A 19,640-nucleotide genomic window follows, 5' to 3' on the forward strand; every position below is an offset into this window, starting at 1 on the left:
AAAAAAAGCAAATAATTATAGGATAGGTTTTTACACAAATGGGATTTGTCTTTGGACCTTCCCATTGGACTTTAGTGTCCAAAAGTACCAGATGAAGTTCACTGTAATGTGGTTTGGCCTATATTCCAATCTACGGTATTGAGCCTGAGAACATTGTAGGGAAATGCTATTGTAGTTTATAAGAAAAACACAAAATCTCCTTTGCAGGTTATAGCATTTTCATCTCTCAATTTCTACCCCAAATTGTATTTCACAAAGAAATCAAATTAAATTTGTAGAAATGTCAGAGATGTCCAGTAGAGGCAAATACCTTCCTCTGATTTGCTAAAGGCAAGGATAAACCTAGTGGCTATCTTATTACTATTACTGTATATAATTAGTATGTTCTATGTACATCCTGACGCACTCATTTATTTAGCCATGGAAATTTGAAATTAATGTAGGGCATTGATTCTGCTATCTTCATCCCATATGTGACTAATTCTTTTACCTGTCTTAGCACAAACTCAGTTTTGGTCAATTTAACAAGCATTTGATGCCTATCTATCATATATGAAGCACTGGAATAGATAAATTAAGAGGACATGTTACCTGGCCTTAAGACTTATGCACAAACAACACACATCAGAATGTTATACACACTTTAAGAGAAAAGTAGAAAACCAATTTTAGCTTGAGAGAGGAAATTGTGAAAGACTCTATGAAGGAGGCAGTGTTTGAGTTAAGAAAGGGAAAGAGTATATTCTGGATATAGGGAACGGTGTGAACAAAATCAAACAAATGGGAAAGAGCTGGGCATGTTCAATTGAGGAGTAGTGAGAGATGCAGCTGGAAAGCAAAGCAGGAGCCAGATTATGGAACTCTTGGATCATGCTCAAGAGTTTGGGGCTGGCGGGTTGGCTCAGTCTGTTAGAGTGCGGTGTTATAACACCAATGTCATGGGTTTAGATCCCCATACTGGCCAGCCGCTCCCCCCACCCCGAAAAAAAGTTTGGATGCAATTGTTTGGTAGCTAGAGAGGAGCCACCAAGAGACAGGGGAATGACAAAATGGGTGTTATATTTTAGGATGATCACTGACTTCAGACTCTAAGAGAAGCAGAGGAGGCTAGAAGTAAGAGGACCTGTTAGGAAGCTGTTATAATAGTCAAGGTGAAGGGTGCTGAAGTCTGGAAACAGGTAAGAAGCCAGGACATGGACACACAAGAGTTAGTGACTGATTGCCTGCGGAGACAAGAGGAAAAAAACTTGGGATAACAGTTTGGGAGGACGACATGACTAGGAGGTAATAAGTCCATGGAGCCAGCTGGGAAAAGGACCTGGAGGAAATTTGGAAGAAAAAGGTGAAGCTACCAAACACTGAAGTTAGACTCAAAAGCCCTTAGTTTGAGTTCTTACTGCACTTCCTCCGTTTCATCATGTCATTTAACCTCTCTGGGCCTCAGTTTCCTCAAGTGTAAAATGTGTGTGCATGTGGCCGGGGTGGGGACATAAGGAGGACATAAGTAGCTGTCTCAAGATCCTTTTGGCAGTTATGATTCAGTATTAGCTGAAATGTTTGTGGTCCTGGTGGTCCAGCTTTGTAAATCTAGCAGGTAGCTTGGAATGGGGCTTTGGAAATCAGGAGCTAAGCAAAGGTACTGCAAATCAGCAGCAAAACGACACTCTGAGCTTGCTAAATCACAGGATGGTACAATATACAGAAGTGGCATGCAGTTTTCCACAAAGTATTAATTACTTTTCCTGTTTGTTTTCTTTCACATACTTTCTCATTTCTTTCCACTTTTCTCTCCTGTCTTCCCATTTTTTTTTCTCATTTAGGCTTGTATAGTTTTTCAGTTTTCCCCCTGATTAGCATATCTTTCCCCCTTTCCATGCTCCTCTAAATCACTTTCCCCCTTCATATACTCCGACACTTAACACTCTTTACCCCCAAGAAAAGCAAGGATTTGTCTAATACTAATCCCTCATTCTATTAAATTTAGTCTGAACATAAACTAAAAACAAGTCTACAATCCAATTTCTACTCCAGGCAGAAGTCAGGATAATAACTGCTCCCCACGGCAGTCAAAAAAATTCCTGGTATTACTCAGCTTGTTTGATTCACATTTCCCCAGTTCCTGGGCAATGCTAGTTGGGGACCATGATCTCTAATTCATCTCTCAAACCTCTCAGCAGTGTGAGAGAATTACACGTTTTCTCCCTTCTGCATAAGGCTTTGGGTAAAGCGGCGCGCTTCACACACACCCTTTTCATGGCGAGGCTCTGTGTGAGGCAGGGCCTGGGCTAAACCTGTCTGTCAGGATCTGAGTCCATCTCTCTCTCGGCTTTTAATTTCTTACCTTTCTAGGCTTTATTCTCTTTAACTTTTCTGTTTCTTTACAGTGAGCCCAAATGATAGGCTTATCCATGATCTTCTGGTATTTTACTAAGGTGGAAATAAATGAGCCAAAGGATATAGATTCAAGAAAAGAGAAGGGAAAATCACTTATGAAATACTGGAGGTTTCCTTCCGACCCCTGTCCATCTTTCTTTTCCACTTTCCTCTTAAATATTACAAATCAAATTTCTTGGAATCCTAAGCAGTCAGATTTATTCCCTGTTTATGAAACCTGGGCTAAAAAGAAAAAGGAAAGGAGGCCCCTAAAAGGAAACCTGTTTGTGAAATTTAACAATGAGCTCCACTGGAATAAAGAAAGATATTTTTGATGAGGTGGGTGGTTAGAACATAAGTTAAACTTAAGACCCAAATTAAGTTTTCTCTCCTATTCCTTTTTTTCTCTCCTCCTTGTGGCTTTTTTTTTTCTTTCTCACATCCTCTCTCTCTCTAATGATCTCTCTCCTACTTTTCCCCACTCTTTCTTTCTTCCTCTGACTCTCTCCCTCATATCAAATCCTCTTCTAATTTCTTCAACCTTGTGTCTCACCTGTCTCCCCCTTTCTCAGGGGAATGGATGTGAGAAAAGGAAAGTAAAACAGAAAAAGACAAAGTCAATGGAAAAATGTGTAAGACACTCTAAAGGTCACTTTTTAAAATTATGTCTCTATAGATATAAATAATAAATATGACACTTTCACAAAAAGTTAATAAATTGAATCTTATTACTTCTATTGCAGTAACAATAGAGGTGGAATGGAATGTTGAGGGGTTTGTTGTGGTTTCTGCTCTAGAATCCATCATGGGTCAAAAGTAACATCAGCACGAGGAGAAGAGGGAGCTTCCGGTGAGGCACTGGAAGAGAATTACATGCTGCTGCTCCTGCAGTGATTCCTCTCGTTCTCATTGCTATACCTCTTCTTTGCTCCCTCATCACGCTCTTTCCCAACCTGCTTTCTTAGATTACCCAGCACGGCCAAGACTCTTTCTTTTACACCAAAATTATACAAATATTTGTAGAGCACCTTTAGGGCTGTCATGTACAGTTGTGCAGCTTGTATAGTACACAAGGTTGGGCTCACCATTCACATTGTAGTCTATGTGCAGTTCATAACCTGTACAGGTGTATGTGCTGGCCCTGGCCTACTGTATTCTGTTTTGTTGAAACACTATCTTTGCGGTGAGTTGCTGAAGAGTGAAACTTCTCTCAGCCGTGGTTTTTCTGTGTGTGTGTGTGTGTGTGTGTGTGTGTGTGTGTGTGTGTGTGTGTGTGTGTGTGTGTGTAAGGGCTGAGTTCACAGAATTGAAGGGAAGATTGGTGAACCAGGGATGGCTTTGCCAGGAACCATTTGCCCATCTTGTCAGTGCTTTGCTGATGGAACCAAGGTGCCCACCCTTCTGCCACCCTGCCACCAAAAACCAGCTTAGCACTTGAGCACTTAGTTTATTAATAGGGCCCCACCAAGATGCACACCATGGGTGAGAGGTAACATACTAGAGAACAATGTAACCAAAAAGCAAGTGTCCACATGCAATCATCCCCTGGACTCTACATATATTCCTTACTCTGCACCTGTTCTTTTGTCACTTCTTTTCCCTCTTAAGAATGCTTTTAATATTCCCTTTAACATGTTCCATCATGGGGACACTGATGGAATGGTATCCAGAGTGACATGTACTGGCCCCTACATCCACCTAGGGAGAATCCCAGGCCCTACCATCTCTTCATATAGTAGAGAATTTAGAGAGAGAGATTAACCCAGTATTCTATAATGATTTTATCCTTTGGCTGATATATTCTATAATAATCAAATTTCAAATAATAGGATATCATTAAGAGAAATCTGCAAATGCAAAGAACGGGAAAAAAAGAAGACATACATACCATACTTAGATTTTGATTTCTGAAATTGAAAAAGTGGCTCCCAAATACTGACACCGTGCATTTCTGATATATGGGAAAAGGTAGATTTTTTTTCTTAATGGTGAAAGAAGTTCATTACCAATAAAAACTTCATATTGTTACAAGTTTAATAATGTGAAAGATTTCATGTTATTACAACTGAAATGATGTGAAAGTAATTTGGCCCTTAATTTACAATGAACATATCATGGTTATGTAAATTTCATGACCAAACCTTAGGACTCAGTTCAGCGCAGATTAAGAACTTGCATATAATTCAATAACATGTATATAAATCTTAAAGAATAAAAGCCCATGATCTTAATCTTAATATCTTGAATGGTTAGGTTTTTACTTGGATAGAAATAGCTTTTATAAACAAAAATTTTAAGAAAATTTTTAAGAGGTTTTTAAGATATTGCTTCAACCTCTGGATTTAAAAGCGAGATTGTGTCTGTCTAAAGGATTTTTATATTAGGAAGAAAAGCTGTATTATAAATGTAATTTTACTTATTTTAATCACTTATTTTACTTGTATTTAGTATTTTTAGTCTTTTGCTTAACAGTAATAACTTTTAAAATATTTTGTATTTCAGATTTTTGAATTAAGTGAACTTTTTTTTCTTCTTTTTCCAGTCAGATAAATACTAAAAAACAAGGACAGATCGGGAAAAGAAAACACAAGGAGAAAACAAAGCAGCGTCTCCCATGTGGCAGAAATAAAGCCTACTACTAATCATTAAAATTCCAGATCCATGTCAATCTAATTTTTAAAATCTTAACTATTTTAATTGTGGATATCCATTTGAAAAGAAGCTAGAGTACTATGCAAAACTGTAAAATTTTCAATCTATAAGCTTAGGTTTTATCAATAGGGCTTCTTTTCTTTGGAGTTGTTGGAAAAAAATATTATTCTCTTTGGTTTTCCTTTTCTCATTTGGACATAAGCCTAACACTATATCGTTTCTAACACTTGACACTGTGGGGTCATTGAAGGTGGGGACTATGTTCTTTCATCTTTGTGTTCTAGCTGAGTACCTGGTGCTGAAAGACATTATTTATTGAATCAATGAGTGTCATCTTCAAACTGGTTTTAAAAATGCATGTACCTTTTGAAAATAAAAAGGAAACTACAAAAAGTCCATATCCAAAGAATGGTTTGGATTTTTAAAAGCCACCACTAACTTATTTTCTAAAAGCTGCCAGTCATGCTACAACATGCTTTGCATGCATTATCTCACTTAATCCGCACAGTAATCTGAGGAGTACTATTATTCTCCGTTTTACAGATGGTGAAAGTGAAGCTCAGAGGTTAGGTTACTAGTTCACACTCACTCATTTTCTAGGTCGCGCTGCTAGGAAATGGTGAAGATGGCATTCGAACCCAAGCAGCCCAAAGGCCAAGCTATAAGCAAATTTGCAATTCACATTAGAATTCATGCAAATCTGTTTGACTCAAATTTCACAAAAATAGTACTGGTATTTCTACTGTGAACTGAGTTGCAACGGGGAGTTTCTCTTACTCCTCTATTTCGCTTCATGTCCCACAGATAACCCCCTAAATCTATTCCATCCAATATGGGAGCCACTAGGCATATGTGGCTATTAAGCACTTGAAATGTGGCTAGAGACTGAGAAATTGGATTTTTGATATTTTTTAATTAATTTAAATTTAAATTTAAAAACCTGAAGCAGTGTAGAATATTTTTCCATTAAACTCAGCTTTATTGTTTTAGTAGAGCTACATTTTTCATTTCAAGTGTCGAAGATTTAGTGTCCAAATAGAGATATACTGTAAGTGTAAAATACACACCAGATTTCGAAGCCTCTGTATGAAAAAAGGAATGCAAAAATCTCACTAATAAGTTTTATATTGATTATATGTTTAAATAATAATATTTTGAATATATTGGGTTAAACAGAAATATTTGAAGATTAATTTCATGTTTCTTTTTACTTTTTAAATGTAGCCATTAAATAATGTGTCACAGAATTACACGTGTGAAAAAACATATGTGACTCATATTTCCATTGGATAGCATTGCTCTAGAGAAAAATTCTCTACCGATTCCCTTGGCCCACAGCCCAGGGGATTCCTCCTCCTCGTTCCCCTGATGCTCCAAAGATGGAAGGAATTTCCCACCTCCACAATCAGGAGTGAGAAAGGAGATTTCTATGAAACTCCATTGGGAACATATTTAAGTTAGGAATATACATAAATCAACAGTTTCTAATTTGGAGATGGCTGCCTCATTACAGAACTGTTTTCTCAATACAGATTATCTGTAACAAATTCTTTAGGGAAGAAAGTCATAGCTGTGACTAAGTATTACTGTCTAGTAAAAGAGTCCTTCAAAAGGCAATATCCATCAGAGTTGGTGTTTGGCCACTTTGGAAAGAGTTTGGAAAATTCATGTAAAGTTAAGACATTCTTACCATGTGACCAAACAATTCTATTCTTAGGTATTTACTCACAGGAGTTTTGTTCATAATAGCAAAAAACTGTAAACAACCCAAATGCCCATCAACAAGTCAACAGTTAAATTGTGGTATGCTTATACAGCAGTTCTACTTAGCAACAAAAAGAAACAAAGTACTAATAGATGCAACAACACATGGGTGAACACTTTCAAAGATGTTGAGTGAAAGTTAGATAGCAAAAGAATATACATATGCCTGGCCAGTTAGCTCAGTTGGTTGGAGCATGGTGCTGATAACACCAAGGTCCAAGGTTCAATCCGTATACCAGCCAGCGGGGGGGGGGGGGGGGGGGGGGGGGGGGGAGTATATACTACATGACTTTGTTTACATGAAGATTTAGGAGACAAATATAATTTATAAACACAAATCAGATCAGTGGTAGCCAGGGATAAGTGTATTGACTTCAGAGTGGTACAAGAGAACTTTTTGAGGTGATGGAACTGTTCTGTCTCTGGATTGTGGCAATAGTTACATTGGTGTATACATTTATCAAACTAAATACTTAAAAATGGGGGCATTTTATTGAGTGTAAATTATATCTCAATAAACTGATTTGGGGACTGGCTGGTTAGCTCCGTTGGTTAGAGCGTGATGTTATAACACAAAGGTGAAGGGTCTGGATCCCTGTACTGGCCAGCTGCCAAAGAAAAAAGTTAAAAAGTAAAAATAAAAATAAGAAATTTTAAAAAATTGATTTTTAAAAAGACAACACCATATATTTATAGAAAAAAAAAACCTAGAAAGTACTGCACAAAGCAGCAAAGTTTTATTAGGTTTAAAAAAAAATACACATGCACCCAAACTTTAATAATGTACTGCAATGTTTTTCTTAAAAGTAGGTTTTATGATCAAAGAAAATTCATTAATATTCCATAACTGAATTGTCTCTACCTTCCACAATATTTGTTATTCTTTGTAACTTAACACACAGGACAGGTTTATTGCATTTTCCATATAACTTGACCTAAGATTTTATAATACTGTACTGGTACTCCCTAATGTTACTTATTTCCCACATAAATCTATTGTAAAAATAGTTCATGGAACAGCATATTGATTCCTTAAAACAATGCCATCCAATAGAATGTCTATGCTTATGAAAATGCTCAATATCCATGCTGTTGGACTGCACAGCTTTGCAGCATAATTCTTAAGACAGCACTTCCTATAGAGAAAATATATTTATTACTTATTCTACTTTAAAACAAAAGTTTAAACTATTCTTTGGAAATCATTCAATAAAATAAGAACATTATCCCATGTGAATGGATAAATGAGTGGTGCGTATAAGTACCAGACATTAATGCTGAGCTTAGCTGGCTATGGAATAAGATGGAATGGTTTGGCTAATGTCAGTATTGAAGAAAAATTTAACTAAGTACCAATAAGCTAATTACATGGCTGTTACAAGTGGATGCAAAGTGCTACCTTTCCAGAAAGTACATGAGCCTCATGATTTAGATATAAAGTCAGTCTTTAATTGTAAAATACTTGAGTTAGAAGAGCCCTTAGATATAAACAGACTAAGACATTACCAACACACACTCTTTGCTACTGCTTCAGGAGCCTAAACCACAGGACAGCGCTCACCTTCCCTGCTACTCAAAATGCTGCTGCCACCACTACATGGAACCAGGAGAAAGCAGGGGTGTCCCAGACTTTCTGGCTGGGTACATAGTGTGAATGGTACAGGAAAGGATCAAGTCCCAGTCTGAAGTTTCAACTTGGAACACATTTTCCAATAGACTGGTAGAGAAGTTCTACAGGAGCTATGTTATAGATCAAATGAGTTTTTTGGGGTCTATGTGTATGGTGTGTGTGTGTGTGTGTGTGTGTGTGTGTGTGTGTGTGTGTGTGTGTGTGTGTGTGTGTGTGTGTGTGTGTTTTGGAACTCATATAAGAACCTCACCATTAAATTTTATTTGGGGGATCATTGTACCTTCAAATACATCAAGCAGATTTAGAGTTTGGAGGGCAGAGAGTCTCTATGGCTCATTGAGCTCATAAGCAAACCTATTTTACTAGTGGAAAAGCAACACAACTTCTGAAATGGAAATTCATGCCACAGGAATCTACTAAAGTTTGCCGAGGACTAAATTTGAAGACAAGGGTAACTGTTTAGAATTTTGGATTATGAACTTATTTGAACTTTCAACACCTTTTGTGCCACACCAGAAATGGTTGGCTATTGATGGAAAGCAACCCTGAAAGCAGGAGTATGACATTTTCCATACTCATAGGAAAAGCATAGATAGGATTTTTCTGCAAGAATTGGAGTGCACAGTTGAGTGGGCTTAGGAGGATTTAAGAAGGAAGCAGCTAATACAGCTATTATTAGAGTGAATATGGACACAGAAAATAGATTGTGATAATGGTTTGGAAGTTATTTGATTTTATCTACCTAATCCTAGTGGTCATTTACTCTAAGGGAAGCAAAAAGCTCTAAAGTCACAGATAAAGTATTCCTCAGCCTAAATATGTTTATATGAAAATTTGTTGGTAGTAGTTATCAAACATTAGATATCTAGTGGTTTTAAACATGTGTACACAAATACTTGACACTCCTCCCTTTAAGAGGAGAAGCCTACTCCCCTTCTCTTGGGTGTGGACTGGATTCAGTGACTTGCTGCTAACCAATAAAGTGGCTATGTTTGTATGTGGCTTTGGAAATGATGCCATAAAAAGTCCCTATGGTTTCTGTCTTTGTTGCTCTCTCTCTTGGATCATTTACTCTGGGGGAAGGAAGCCAGCTGTCTTACCCTAAAGAGAGGGCCTCATGACAGGAGCTGAGCTTTAACTAATAGCCATATGAGTGAGCCTCCTTGGAAGCAGATCCTCCAGTCCCAGTCACGCCTTCAGATGACTGCAGTCCTAGCTGACATCCTGATTGTTACCTCAGCAGAGACCCTAAGCCAGAGCCACCCAGCTAAACTGCTCCCAGTTTCCTGACCCACAGAAACGGAGAGATTATATTTGCATGTAATTTTGCATCACAAAATCCCATTTATCTGTAACTCTGCTATTAGAAGAACTTGTTCTTCTGGGTATATTTTATACTAGAACTACTAAATTTTTTATGAAATATGTTACCTGAAGCTTTGGATACCCTCTGAAACTACTCCATTTTCTTCATTAAAGCAAATTCACACATTTTATATTCATTCTACACTTAAAAGGGGGGAAAATCAGTGCATTTTTATTCCTGTTGCCAAATTGTTCTTAGTTCTCCAGTACCCTGAATTGGGATTATGAGGCTGGTTTGCTGTTCTGCTTCCCTGCATCTGATTGAAGTGCTACCCAGAGGCCACGAGGCCTGAAAGATTCCAGTCTATGTACTTGGTTAGTCACCTGGCACCAGCTCTGCATTGTTTATATTTACTTGACTTAAAACAGTCTCTATTCCCAAATACGATTTGAAAAATTCTTCTAAAAATTACCCTAGTTTTTAAAGCCCTCCAAACCATGCCCGTGACCACCATTTTTAATCCATTCACTACAGCATGGTCCTACAACCTAATCACCTCTTAAAGGCCCCACCTTTCAATTACCATAACAGGATTTCCCACCCTCAACAGCTACAGTGGGGATTAAGCTCCTAATATATGAAAATTGGGGGACACAATTCAATCACTCCACAGCAACAACTCTGTAAATATACTAAAAATCATTGAATTGTACACTTTAAAGCATTAGATTCTATGATGTGTGAATTATATCTCAATAAAGCTGCTATAAAAAAACAGAAAAAATAAATAAAAATTACCCTGGAAAAAGGAAAAGAAAACAGTATCTGTTTTCCTCAGTGGTTCTAAAGAAATCCACTGGGGTGCTCCTGAGGTACCACTCCACCAACACACTTTTAAAAACCTGGTTGAGGACGCATACCCTTTCCAGTTCTGGTGGAGTCTGTCACATAGGAAGGTTAGGGCTTTTCCATGAGAAAGAATATTGTGAAGTCTCAAATATCTGCTTCCACTGACAGTTCTTATGAGTTCCTGGTTACAACTACCTCCTATACCTGATCTATAATTTCCATCCGAAACTCCCTCCCTCAGGCTGACTTTCCCCAGTGTCTTATCACAGGGGTATGTATGCTGTGAACTGACAAATGTATTAAAGGGTCACATGCAGAAAAGTTTTTATAATTTGTTATATGTTAGAAACAAGATATCTAAGCTTGTGTAACTTGTGTAAGTTTAGGAGTAAAAGTTAAATACAATTAATTAGTCATATCTATTTTCTTTTGAAGAGACCTGCTTTCTACTTTTCAGCTGTATCAATTAGATGAGGAATTATTATAGCAGCTGGAGTGACCCATGAAGCATAGGAAGGAAGTGGTAAAGGACAAATAGTTTTCTCTTTTTATTTGTCACTGTCTCCCTCTCCCTCTCCCACCACATAGAAGGGGAGAGCAAAAGCAATTATCCTTACACAGAAAGTATTCCTAAAATGGGATAGTCATAGCCAAACATTTGACAAAACTGAAGTTGTCTTTAACACTATCATTATCCCTATTCTACCTACTCATGTCTATTTCATTCATTCATTCATTCAACAAATATTTATTGAGTACCATCTATGTGCCAGGTACTGTATTAGATACTGATGAATCTAAAAATAGTGGTGAATGAAATAGATGAAGACCTTGCCTTTATGGAGCTTACATTCTAGTTTGGGGAGACAGATAATAAGTACACGGTATGTCAGATGGCAAATAAGTACAATGAAAACTAAAGTTGGGTAAGGGGGATAAAGGAGTGCTGGGAGGTGGGGTGTGGGAAATGTTGCTATTTATCTAGGGTGGGACAGGCCTCACAGATAATTTAGCATTTGAAATGAGACCTAAAGGAAGTGAAGAAGTAGCCATGTGGAGGTTAAATATTTCAGGCATAAGAAACAGCAAATGCAAAGGCTTTGAGACAGAAGCTGTCGGGACATGTGAGGAGCAGCAAAGGTGCTGTTGTGTTTGGTGTGAAATGAGAAAAGGAAAGGAGTAAGACTTGAGGTCAGAGAGAGCAAGATCATGTAGAGCCATCGGCTACTGAGCAGAGAAGTGACATGATCTCACTCTTACTTTAGCAGTATTGCTCTGACTGCTCTATTGAGAAGAGAAAATAGAGGTGGGAAAGAGGCTGTAAAGCTAGGTAAACATACCAGTTGTGGTGCTCTTTTACCTGCCGGTAATCCTGCTCTGACTGGGCCAATTGTTGCACTAGGGCTGGGTCTGGAGCTCCCAGATCCCTCAAGCCCATTCACAGACTGGATCACAAACCCTTCATACACCAGGCTGGGTCACCAGACCCCTTACACGCAGGTCTGTGAGCTAGGTAACCGGCCAAAAGGTCCTTGGAAACTGCAGGTTGGAAAGCATGTCTGCGCCGGGTGGACGCCCGAGGCCAACGCCCACCCGCCTGCTTCACTAAAACTACACTCTCTCTCACTCTCTCTCCCTCTCTCTCTGAAGAACACAAGAATAGCCACAAAACTAAAAAGATACATGCATGCACACTAACTCCACACACACAGCACGCACACATACACACACATTTGCTTACAAAGGATGTTGAACCACAACTAACTGGACCTGAGGCGAGGGCCCCGACCAAACTATTCTATTTTCCCAACAGAGGCTATTGTAGTAAGCCAGGCAAAAGATAATGATGGCTTGGAGAAGGGTGCTAGCAGTGGGGTTTGGGAGAAGTGGTTAGATTCTAAATATTTTTTGAGGGTAGATATAACAGGATTTCCTGATGGATTGGGTGTGCAGTGTGAAAGAATACCCGAACAACTGAAAATTGGGCAAAAATCAGTAGTTCTGACATGTTAAATTTGCAATGCTCATTAGAAATTCAAATGAAGATGTTGAATATATGATTCTGGAGTTTCGGGTAGAAGTTCAGACAAGAGATAAATTTGGAATTAATAGTGTATAGATACTGTACTGGGCTCTGTTCTAGGTACTTTGCATATATAAATTCACTTAGTCTTCACAACAACTGTAGGAGGTATCTATTTTTATTATTCTCATTTTATAAATTATGAAACTGAAGTTCAGAGAAATAAAGCAACTTTCTTATGATCAGACAGCTAACAAGTGGTAGAGCTGGGATTCAAACTGAGGCAGAGAGAAGAAAACTATTCAACATTAGAGCTCTGGGACATTCCAAATTTTAGCATTCAAGGAGATAAAGAAGAACTAGGAAAGGAGACTGAGAAGGAGGTTCCAGTGAGATAGGAGGAGAAGCAAGGTGATATTTCAGGAGCCCAGAGAAGAAAATGGAGAAAATGATCACTTGCATCAGATATTCCTGACAGGTCATGTAAGATGAGGACTGAAAACTGACCTTTGCATTTAACAAAGTGGTTGGCATCAGTGACCTTGACAAAGACTATTTTGAAGCAGTGGTGGAGTTAAATCTGAATTAGATGATTTCACGAGGGAATAGGAGAGGAGACATTAGAGTTTGGCCTTTTGGACTTCAGGCCAGATACTACTGGACCCAGTCACAAGTATTCACATGTGAATAAGAACTAAAGTAGCAGCTGAGATTTTTCACACAAAATAGAAACTTGAGTCCTTTTCAAGGAGAACAACCTTGATTTCTTCTTTCTTAACATTTGGTTTCCATCTTTCCTTTATTAGAAAAGTCTCCAAGTTCCAAATTTACCTACCTACTCTCTCCAAAATAAAATTTCTCATGGACCATGTTTTATTTGTCTACACATATCCCCAGCCTGGCACAGGACCACCCAAAAGATAAAATTCAAAGTGTGATAAATGACTGTTATCCTCAATATTGAATATCCTGCCAGAGGCTCATACCCATAACAAGCCCGTGTTCTTTTTCTCTGTGTACTTTGTTCAGTCATTCAAATTTAGAAAAAGTTGTATGTCTATCTTTTCATTTTTTAATTTTAAATTTAAATTTTTTAAAAAAAATTTTAATTGACAAATAAAAAGTGTATATTTATGGTATACAACATATTGTTTTGAAATATGTATACATTGTGGAATGGCTAAATTGAGCTAATTAAAATTACCTCAGATATTTACCATTTTTTGTGGTTAGAACACTTAAAATCTACTCTTTGAATGACTTTCAAGTACAACATACAGTTATTAACTATAGTCACCATGTCATACAATAGATCTCTAGAACTTATTCTTCCTGTCTTACTAAAATTTTGTATCCTTTGACCAATATCCCCATTATCTCTAATACCACCCTAATCCCCCATTCCACCCCACCTGTCTATCTTTTTAAAACCATGTATAAGATCTTGGTTCTCCTATTATTGTGGGTACCTTCACAGCAGTTTATTCTCCGTCCCTACCCCAACCCCAATTGGATAGTATAGCTCTTCCTGGTATAAGACCTTATCTTTCTTTGAATCCACAAGATCTTACTTTCATTTACCATATGCTTCCTTGTATTTTACTTGTCTTATCTTGTCCCTTTCCCCATCTTAATATAAATTCCTCTAGGACAGGCATTGGCACACGTTTCAATCCCTATAGCACAATGCTTAGCACATAGGAAGTGCTCAGTATATTTTTGTAATTAATGAGTGAAAATTTTTTGAAGTCAATTGAGTTGAATGATATTGACCTGCACTGAATTATATTGATGCCAACTGCAGACAGTGGGACCTCTCATTCTACATGATAATAACTGTAATGTTCTAAGCTAGGGACATAATATTTTTAGCTAGATTTATGAAAGGTTGAATACTATCATTAAACATCAAAATAATAATAATAAACAAACCCAGTTAAATTAGAAAAGTTGATGGTTTGTTGGTTTGCTTTTTGTTATTTTGGTATTTTTAAATTTTAGATATTTATTTACTACTTAATATACCTACTTATTTGTTGTTTTATAACTTCTCTTATATCTGAGTCAGTAAACATTCTTCTTTTAATTTATATTAAATTGTATAATCATTGTTTCATATAATTATAAGCAATTAGGCTACTAATTCAGTTATGAAAATCCAGCTTTCACTAGTACAAAGAGGAGATATAATCACCTTAGTCAAAGATTTCACATTTAATGATGAATGGTAGAATCTTGAAAACCAACATTTCAAATCTGTTACAAATGGCTGAAGTGCAATGTTAGTATGGTTCCTCTAAACTTTTAGTGAAATAAAATAGCATGATATTTTATTGCACAAACATGTAACAAGGGATATTGGCAGATGATGGATTAAGCAGATGCCAAGATGAGGAAGGAGAAACGATATGGTTACTTTCCACCATACACTTGATTTTAGTTTGGCTTTCCCTACTCACCCATAATACTTAGTTACAAATTTGCCAGGGTGACTCAGCAGGTAAACTGCCTTGTGACAAGGATGAACTCTTCTCACAGGGGGTTTTAAACCACAGATTATCCATTTCATTCTATTTTGGGATGACTAGTATATTCTCTTAACTCTATGCTATCCAGTTAGACTGCATAGGCAGAAGCTACCAGAATCTTAAAACTAGGGAGGAAAAAGTTAACTCCCTTATATTTACAGATGACAAAATTTAGGCCCAGGAAGCTTGTCACACATCCAAATCACGGACTAGTTAACAGCAAAGCTAAAACTCAAATCCGATCACCTTGCCCCCAATTTCTATACCTTCCACTCTTCAGCTACCCTTCACTTTTTTGCATAGAAGACCAGTAATTTGCGTGATTTGGAGATTCTTGGAAAGGCTCATCCAAGCAGTAGATTTCTTATTTGCCCTAAAGTCTGACCTCTTTTAAAATGAAAATACCTTTAGGAGGTAAAAATAATAACTGACGTTTTGTAGCAATTTATAAAGGAATTTCTACATATTTTGAGACCAGTAGCTGCTCAGCTATCTCACACTGATAGTGATGATTATTTTATTAGGGTGGAGTCCTGTAACAGGGGAATCTAAGCAGCTGGGAAAACAAGGATAGGTACCTGGGGACTTCATTTGGGTGGGGGTGTTTTGCAAAACTGTTTGGGGTCAGGCTATGGAAGATATTGATAAAGAGATACTAACTTTCTAAAAAGGCAATTTCTTTGAACAGCTAGATCAATGGTCCTTAACTGAAGGTGATTTTGCACCCCAGGAGACCCTTGGCAATAGCTGGAGACAACTAGGGAGGTGGGTACTACTGGCATCTAGTGGGTAGAGGCCAGAGATGCTGCTAAATATGCTGCAATGCACAGGACAGTCCCCACAACAAGAATTATCCAGCCCACATATCAATAGTAACAAGGTTGAGAAACCATGAGCTAGAGGGGAAAAATTAACTGAGGAACTGGAGGAAGCTTCTTGAATTATCACTTATTTTAGGTACTTAAGAACTTAGAAAAGGAAATAAGTCACAGTCACTAAACTTTCTTCCTTTTTGAGTATGGCTAACAGTTTCTAGGAATACTGAAACTGTTTATCTGGGTTTCAGCTGGGCATTTCACAAATTCCCACGGTATCTTTACAGAGGAATATGGACCAAGAATACAGTTAATTTGGGTAGATGTGGAGCTGGTTGTCCATCTGTACTCAAAGTCTACTAAGAAATGTTTACACTTTCTTGCCAACCCTGAGCCGCTACGTTCCGCTGACCTGGGCGCATGTGTGTGTCCTGTTGCGCCCTCACACCTCATGCTAGGGTCGTTCCTTGTGTGTGGTTCTCTGTCCACTGCATGTCCCAGCGTCCTCCAGCCTCCTGCAGCACCTCAGATCAATTTTAGGAACTGCACTCAACTTAGAAAAAAGTTGTTTTAGAAAACTTTGCCTTGGCTTCCAGTCAAGATGGCAGAATAGACGGTCCCCAACATCACTCTCTCCCACAAATCAACCAATTTACAACTATAAAAAAGCAATGACAGCCAAGCTGGGGCCACTAGAGCTCAGGGGAAGAGGAGGAGAGACCTACAGAGTTCACGAAGGTGGGAGAAACCACGATGAGAGAAAGAAAAAAACCACTCTGACTGTTTCAAGCCCCGACTGCGTCCAGGCTGGAGCTGCTGAGTGCACAGAGCAGGAGCTGGCAAAAGCAGCAGCTGTGACCTTTGGATGAAGTTACTTGGAGGCAGCAGGGGAGAAGAGGGCCTTGGTGACCCCCAGGCCAGCAAGATCACTAATAGGGTTCCTGTGGACCCATATAGGAGTGTGGAGCCCCAACAACTGAAAAAAAGGAGCCACTCAGAGGCTGGTGAGTCATCTCAAGGGACCAGCACATGGCCTGTCCCATGGAAAGTTTTTGCAGCCCAGGCAGTGGGGGAGACGGGCCCACCGGGAGAATACTGGGGCATAGCGAGGACAGCTGATCTGCCCCCCAATCAGTGAAGGACCACTCAGAGGAGACTGGTCAGGAATATAGAATTGCACAGGATGCAGTTTGATGAAAAGACTCAAGCACAGACCAGAATTTCTACACAACCCAGGTGCACCAGACCTCTCAAGAGGTGGAAGTACCTATAAAGTCAGCCATTAAAACCTGGGCTGCACAAAAAGCCTTCCCTAGGGTATCAGCAGCAAAGCAGCAAGTTAGCTCAACCACACAGCTCAAGTACTGGTCCCCAAAGGAAGTTTGCCCATTTTAGAAGTAAGCAAAGGACAACAAATTAGTGCCAGTGCAGAGTTTAAACGGTGGGAACAGCAAATAATCCAACACAGAAATGAAAGAAAAAACAAAGTACCTGCAACCAGAGACAAAGTTTCATATTAACTAGTAAAGGTCTCATTTCACCAAAGAATACCTATAATACATAGAAGGACCAGAAGTCCCCTGGGCTACCAAGCCAGAAAGGGAGGGCTGGGGGCCTCAGCAATGCCCCCTGACACCCGCAACAAATCCTGAGGGTGGGGAACGAGGGCCTCGGCCACACACCCCTGACATGCGCAGCCAGCCCAGTGGTGACCACCAAGCCGCTGCAGGAAGTGCCCAGGGCTCTCCTGAGCTGGGGTGGTGGGGGAGCCTTGGGCCTCAGCCATGCTCTCCTGACACATGCAACGAGTCCAGCGAAGAACACCAAACTGCAGCAAGAAGTGCCCTGGGTTCCTGAGATGGAGTGTTGGGGGGGGGGCAGGGGCTTTTGACACACCCCCCTGACATCTGCACCCAGCCCGGCAATGACAAAGCCACCACTGGAAGCCCCCCCCAATCACCCCTGTGGGAACTAGGGGGGGTGTAACAGTCCTCAGTCCCACCCCTCTTCCTTCCTCCTTCCATCCCATTTCCTTCCCTTTTCCCCTCTCCCCCTCTCTCCCAACTGCTCCACAACAACATCCTAGAATGTAAAAAATAATATTAATAAAATTACATTTTCTTTAAAAAAAAAAAAAGAAACAAGTATCTGATGGCAGGAGGATTAAAGTCTTTAGTGGTATACAGCAGAGTTGTGTTTCACTGTCTTATTAAACACTTAGAAACAACTTGAATAAAGACTTGGATAGAATGCTGACTTGATATCAGGATAATAAAAAATCTGGGAAGGGTAGGGATCCAAAAAGATCTTGACCACCTGGAACAATGGTTTGCTTAGTTCAGGGCACCATAGTTCACTAGGAACACTAACAACCCATAGGGTGTCCAGAGGAGAATAGGGGGAAAGAACGTGAAAGAACTGGAAAGTAAGGACCTGGGGCTAATGGGACTGAAGATGGAAAAACACAGTGGGCCATAATGAGGAAAAGACGTGATAATTGATATATCAGAAGGCTTTGCGGGAGGACTGACTATGTAAGCGTGCCCTCGAGGAAAGTAGAACCAAGAAGCTAAAGTAATGGGCAGATTTTGGCCTAATAGAAGAAGAGGTTAACATTAGAACTGTCCAGAGGTGGAATAGGGCGCCTTGTAAGATAGAGTTCTTGATACCGTCAAAGTAGAGACCATATGATGGCTTTTATGAGAAACGATGAGGCAAATTTGCTGTTATTTCTACTTAGAACGTATTTTAATCTGCTTGAATTCTGTCCGCCACGGATCTCACTTTCACAGCGCCTCCCCGCGTCCTGCCCTGTCCAGCGGCGGACACCTGTCCTCAGAGCACCAGCTTTCCCTGGATGTGACCTGCATCCATCCGAGGGTTCTGTGAAACAGCGGAGCCCTTAATATGCTTCCTTTCTGGTTTTTCTTCTTGCAGTCTTCTGCGGGACACCACACACATCCAGGTGTTTATTTATGTCATGGCTGTGAGGTATGTGTGTGAGACTCTGAGACTGATTTCTTGACAGAGACTGTGGAAAAGATGTCGTGGTCATTTTTGTTGGATCGTGTGACGCGCTTGACAGGACAGGAAGAGTCACTTCAAGAGGAGTCGGATTTTCTGCAGGAGATGACGAGGGCTGTAGAGGGTCCCGCCTCAAGGAAACCTCGCGTCCCCACACAACCTACCTCACAGGCGGAACTCCAAAGCAGGTCCCCAACGTCTGCGAGCCCGAAGCAGTTCGCATTTTATAGCTAGAAGCGCGCGAGTGCGCGCCACCAGCCGGGGGAGCTGCCGAGCGGACCAATGAGCGGGCACTCTCTTCGCGCCGGCCCGGGATTGGGCCAACCGCGCCGGTCTTTCAGCCCAGCGATGGGCGGGGCGCGCCCGCTGCGCCCGAGTCCGGGGGGCGCGTGCGCGGTCTCGCCCGGGCCGCGGGGGCCGGTCTTGCGCAGTCTCGAGGTGGAGTTGCTGGCGGAGGCCGCGGCGACGGCGGAGACGGAGGAGGCTGGCGGTGGGGCGGGGGCGGGGACTGAGGATTCCGAGGTGGGGAACTGGGAGTTTCTGGATTCTTTGGTATTTTAAGGGCCGCCGGAGGGCTGTCGCTTCTGCAGTGTGTAGGAGCGGCCGGGGCGGGACGGTCGGCGCTCCCGGGGCGCGGAGGTAAGAGGCGGGCCGACGGCGGCTGGCTGTGGAGATC

At 40.2% G+C, this 19,640-nt stretch overlaps 2 protein-coding genes across 9 annotated transcripts in view; both read left to right on the forward strand.

The window, feature by feature from the left end:
- GARIN2 (golgi associated RAB2 interactor family member 2) overlaps nt 1-18,829 on the forward strand; it is a 37,391-nt gene extending 18,562 nt beyond the window's left edge. The window contains exon 6 of the mRNA XM_063090141.1: nt 18,681-18,829. Within this exon, the coding sequence (XP_062946211.1) occupies nt 18,681-18,829 (149 nt within the window). The remainder of the gene's footprint in view (nt 1-18,680) is intronic.
- Nucleotides 18,830-19,428: 599 nt separating this feature from the next.
- Nucleotides 19,429-19,640, forward strand: part of PALS1 (protein associated with LIN7 1, MAGUK p55 family member) — a 96,444-nt gene continuing 96,232 nt past the window's right edge. For 6 of the 8 annotated variants that reach the window (XM_063089639.1, XM_063089637.1, XM_063089645.1 and 3 more), the window contains exon 1: nt 19,496-19,603. The gene's annotated coding sequence lies outside the window, so the exon portion shown is untranslated. The other 2 variants (XM_063089640.1, XM_063089643.1) reach the window with 2 other exon arrangements.

Source organism: Cynocephalus volans, chromosome 3 (genome assembly GCF_027409185.1).
Source record: "Cynocephalus volans isolate mCynVol1 chromosome 3, mCynVol1.pri, whole genome shotgun sequence".
Lineage (NCBI taxonomy): Eukaryota > Metazoa > Chordata > Mammalia > Dermoptera > Cynocephalidae > Cynocephalus > Cynocephalus volans.